Raw genomic sequence first — 5,728 nt, 5'->3', positions numbered from 1 at the left:
TAATAGTACCAATAAAAAAATACAAATACAAATACACCAATACTTATAGGCATACAAAATTAATGCTAATATTGCCAAAACTATTATACCAATACCATTAATCCACAATACTTACTTTGATCTAACAATATCTATACTTATAGGCTTCTAATACTAAAACTAACACTAACTATGTTGATACGTTATTGGCCCTTGATCGAAAATAGGTCATCCTTTAATATTGTATACATTAAACAATAATTAAAATCATACATATAGGATAAAGAAACGTTAAAATATGTAATTAAATAAGGTACCGGTACTAATTGTAAGATTCTTATATTGTGGTTTTTGGGGTCTTTAATTTAAAAGAAATAATTGATTGAATACAATGTGAGGCTAGATATTGATAGAATGCTTGGCTTATAAAGTTTTAATGATTTTTAAAAATTCCAGCTGATATAGACGATCCTTAAAAGCAGTGGAGAGAAGATTATTACGAATGGAAAGATACATCAATGCTCAATTGGTCTGCTACCTTCGAAGATTACAAGCAAAATATGAATACATGTAATTGATATAGGCCTATTATTATTAGGCTCTTGTAGGCATCCCCTTTATAAGTTATAAAAAAATATTCCTGTCTCTTATACACATCTAGATGTGTATAAGAGACAGTATATATATAGGCCTATATATAATATATATATAGACCTAAATATATATATATAAATATATATATTTATATATATATATATACCACGTATGCCCATCCTGATAATGTAAAACAACACTTGTTATCGCTGAGGAAGAGCACAGAAGTGCTCGAAATATTCGAATTAAAATATCTTCATGTCTAGGTTTTTACTTTGTGCAATCGTACTTGTTTTACATTTTCAAATTTAAGTGGATTATGTATGTTATATAAATCATATTAGTTACTGTATTAGTATTAATACTTGAAAGTAAAATCATGTGTTACCGAGATATTCTGTCCCAGTATGTATAGGCCGTAGATACATCATATTTTTAGGGTTCTACTGCCTAGCACTTAACTTAAGATCTTTTCCACTTTCAGTCTTAATGTTCTTATTTTATTCGTGTTGAAATTCTGATGTTATTTAATATAAATAATGTAGCATCTTGGTATTTTGCTTTTGTACATCTCGTAACTGCCTACTCTTTGCAGCGTCATTTGCCAGTACGAAGAGTACGAAAGCAACTTTTTTTTTCTCATTTGAGAAATCCAAATTTAGAAACCCTGAGCGACACCTCGAGGGAGACTTTTGAGCCGTGGTTGCCCTATATTGTAACACAAACAGCGGAACAGCGGAGGGCGGAATATTGTTCATTCTGGAACAATTACATTCCACGATTAATGACATATACAGGTTTGTATCACTCTACCCATAATATTAACATTGTTATTAGGCCTAATACTAGTAGTATACTGCTTTACTACTAACCCTTTGCCTCTCTCTACCACACCAATACAAATAATAGTACCAATAAAAAAATACAAATACAAATACACAAATACTTATAGGCATACAAAATTAATGCTAATATTGCCAAAACTATTATACCAATACCATTAATCCACAGTACTTACTTTGATCTAACAATATCTATACTTATAGGCTTCTAATACTAAAACTAACACTAACTATGTTGATACGTTATTGGCCCTTGATCGAAAATAGGTCATCCTTTAATATTGTATACATTAAACAATAATTAAAATCATACATATAGGATAAAGAAACGTTAAAATATGTAATTAAATGAGGTATTTATTGTAAGATTCTTATATTGTGGTTTTTGGGGTCTTTAATTTAAAAGAAATAATTGATTGAATACAATGTGAGGCTAGATATTGATAGAATGCTTGGCTTATAAAGTTTTAATGATTTTTAAAAATTCCAGCTGATATAGACGATCCTTAAAAGCAGTGGAGAGAAGATTATTACGAATGGAAAGATACATCAATGCTCAATTGGTCTGCTACCTTCGAAGATTACAAGCAAAATATGAATACATGTAATTGATATAGGCCTATTATTATTAGGCTCTTGTAGGCATCCCCTTTATAAGTTATAAAAAAATATTCTTTTTAGATGTACAGTACCGTATTTTAAAGGCTATACATTCTCTTATAGAGTACTTGCATTCTTAGAGCATCGGCATTGTATTCAGACAATAACTAATGCATAAACGTGTTTATTTTTTTAAATATTCTGTTACGTGTTTTAAATTTTGGTTTACGTTTTTCAAAAATTATAAATTAATTTTATTTTATTAATTTATTTATTGCACATCCAACAGTGTAAACACCAATTACAGGATGGAAATATAAAAACAGTAAAAAACTTACACAATATAAGTAAAAAGTCAAAATTATTACATTAAAGATTATTTAGAAGACTCGAATGTACTAGACTTAAACTTAGAAAAATTACAATGAAAATATCAAATTCAAGATTATCACAAACACAATTATTATAAAGTGAAGACAATCTACAAAATATACCATTTTTACAAACATTAACACCTGAAAATTGTACATTTAAAATAGGTTTAGAACGAAGTCTACGAACAGGGACATTAAGAGAGAAATTAGGAACAATATTACGGGTAAACATAGAATTAAAACACTTGTAAAAAAAATAAATCATTACACTGTAATTTGTCTTTTAATTTTAGGGGAAATAATAGGAGTTTGGCAAGGCCAACAGGTTTCTGGGCCGAGAAAACGTAAAAACTTATTGTGGATTCTTTCAATTCTAGAAGATTGTGTGTCGGATATTGAATTATAAATAACTGAACAAAAATCAAATAAAGGTTATATAAGAGACTTATAAAGTGCAATTTTTGTGGTTGGAGGAAATTTGTGTCAATTGCGCCACATCAGTCAAAGTAACCTGTTGGCCTTGCCAACGACATGGTCCACGTGAAAAGCAAACGTTAATTTTTTGTCAATAAAAATGCCCAAGTCTCTATGCCATTCAACATTTTAAAGTGCCTCGTTAGAGATCATATAATTACAATTAATTGGTTTAGTTTTGAGGGTACAAGAGAGTACTTTGCATTTCTCAGACTTTAGCGACACTTTCCAGTTGGTAACCCACTGCCCAAGTTTGCCAAATCTGGTTATACCATGCAAAATTGTCTATATATTGTAAAATTTTATTGTATGTAAATGCTTGTTCAATTTTGTAATAAGTTTTTATAATACCGTTAAATCTTGTATGCAATAATTTAACTGTCCCCTGAATTAACCGAGTTTTCGTCAAAGTTTGAGAATAATAGGGCGCTTTCGATTGCACGACGACGGTAGGACGTAGAACGTAATGAAGTCACTAAAAGTCATCTGCGCATGCGAGAACGTTAAAGTCACCTTGTTGAGTAGGGAACGCAATTTGGCCAAATCTACGTATGCAGAGAACGTAGGACGCCAGGTCGGTCACGCATGAGTGATTACATTCTAGCGTCGCGTTGTCAAACAAATCGAAATTAAGCTCCCTAATAACATGGACCATGCTAATAATAAGAGCTTGTTAACGTTTCTAGTGTTTACTGCACATTTTTCCCCTGTGTAGATACCAGAGTCCGTTTTACCATCGCAATCCACTTGCACAAAAAGTCTTATGCATTCCGCCTAATAGTACGAGTGAATTTTTGCTCATAGTCATAAGCATGCTTAGGCCTACACCAGCGGAACTTTTTTGCCTTTTTTAATGGGTGCGGCATCCCCACACCCCAGTCTACGCCCCTGCCTGGTTCTTTTCATTGATATCTAAAATTTTAGATTAGATGCTCAGGTACAATATAGAAAATTATACATGGTATAATGACGAATCAAGGAGATATTACAAAGCACATCTTTAATTTTAAAAGTATGAAATATTTACAGTATAAAGAACTACATAAATAGGCATGATTTCATTTCTTCTTTTTGCCTTTTTTGCTCTTTGATGACTTCGATGATCTTCCTGATTTATTTGATTTAGGTCTAGTTGATTTTGATGATTTTCCGCGTTTCTTTGAAGACAAGCTGTCCGTTTTCGTGGGCTGTTTAGACCTTTCCACATATTCAACTCGTTCTCCAGTACATTTCACCTGAAGAAATAACGCTTAAGTATTAATCTTAAGTTAAGATTAATACCATGTTCACACACGCAATCGCGGTGTTAAATATATTTTGATACAATAATTGATTCTGTTGTAATATAACGCATGGGGATGTACAAAAAGAGGTAAAGGTAAGGTAGGATAATAACTCATAAGTCACAACTTCATTTTGAATGTTGAATTGCGTTCATAAGCGCACTGACGTTAAAGGGTTAATAACAAGCTAGAATAATTGTACATGAAAAAAGGGGAATATAAGAGCAGAGTTTGTTTCTTCATAAGAAAGAGGTGCGAGGGTATGAATGTCGACGAGACTTCGATGGATCGAGTGATAAACAAAGTGGACGTTGGGAGCAGCGTATCCTTTGGTATGAGAAGAATCGTGTGAAAGATCACCAAAAGTGTACTGATCTGAAGAGACTTAATAGGAACACAGAAAGGCCTAGCATTCTCCTGCATTATTAGGGAGAGAAAAGATTAGAATGCATTGATAAAGGTGGGTGGGGTGGGAGGGGGTTTGAGAGAAAGGATGGATGTATAGTGTGGGGAGAAATGTTAGTAAATAGGTAGTTGATTGATTGAATATTGTTGATTGAACATAATTCATAATTCCTAATTTTATTTCACTCAAAACGTAATGAGTCTGGTAGGCAAAAAAGGGAATATGTCCCTGTACAAGATGCTTACCAGAGAACATTTAATACAATATACATTACTTACCTGATTGCAAACCCTGCAGCGACCTGGCTCCCACATACAGCCGGTGAAGTCTCCTCGCAAACATGCTCGACAAAATCGTGTACCGCACCACTTACATTTAAACGTCTATTGGTGAAATAATTTTCCAATTTCATGCAATTATGACAATACAAGTAGGCCTACTAGCCTATTATTTATTATGACGATAATATTTAGTAGCGATAATATTACATAAATGTGGTGTAATACCCTATACTATTACATGTTATAGACTTACGGTAGGCACATTATCAACAAGTTCATCCATTGATCTGTCGATTCTTTTCCTATCGATTGGGAAACTATTGTTGCGCAAAATGTTGGGAGGATCATTAGATCAGAGATTTTCTTTGCACCATTACCAATCGATATGTTTTTGCAAAGTTGAATCTTATCAGTGAGTTCCTATTCACTACATTCTATTAAATACATTTGGTATGACCACTGTAATTTTTAAAACAAACTTTACTAAAACACTGTACGTTATTAGAGAATCATTATGTAAATAAAGTTCTTTCAGAATCAAACTAACGTTTAGCAGACAACGATTTCCAGGACTATAGCTTAAAATACAGTTAATTCTATTCAGGAAATATATAGTGCGCTCTTCGGTAACTAAAAACATTTGGAAATATTAGGGCATTACGAGCAGTGGCGTGACAACGAGGTCTCATGTCCCTGTTTAAGACTTCTTCGGGCCCCACTACCCTGGGTTAAATTCCCTTCTTCGGCATTGTTTTCGTTTAAGGGCAGTTTTTCTTATGGGTTTATAACGTTACGGTAGTTCTTTAAAAAGGCCACGCTCGGCCGATGTATGTGCAAAAACAACAAAAAAGACGGACGAAAGATTCAAAGTTGGCGATCAATTTGATCATTACAC

The 5,728-nt window shown here is 32.8% G+C and overlaps 1 protein-coding gene across 1 annotated transcript in view; it reads right to left on the bottom strand.

Annotated features, from left to right (window-relative positions):
* Positions 1-2,954: 2,954 nt before the first annotated feature.
* The window catches only part of LOC117124435, a 3,978-nt gene continuing 1,204 nt past the window's right edge, over positions 2,955-5,728 (bottom strand). Inside the window, exons 2-3 of the mRNA XM_033270667.1 lie at positions 4,831-4,935; positions 2,955-4,098 (exon numbers count right to left, since the gene is read on the bottom strand). Coding sequence (XP_033126558.1) covers positions 3,922-4,098; positions 4,831-4,935 — 282 coding nt within the window. The 3' untranslated portion in view covers positions 2,955-3,921. The remainder of the gene's footprint in view (positions 4,099-4,830; positions 4,936-5,728) is intronic.

Source organism: Anneissia japonica, unplaced genomic scaffold, assembly GCF_011630105.1.
Source record: "Anneissia japonica isolate Jap-2015-1 unplaced genomic scaffold, ASM1163010v1 scaffold665_len1252844_cov201, whole genome shotgun sequence".
Taxonomy (NCBI): domain Eukaryota; kingdom Metazoa; phylum Echinodermata; class Crinoidea; order Comatulida; family Comatulidae; genus Anneissia; species Anneissia japonica.
This window is presented reverse-complemented; position numbering and strand designations above follow the sequence as displayed.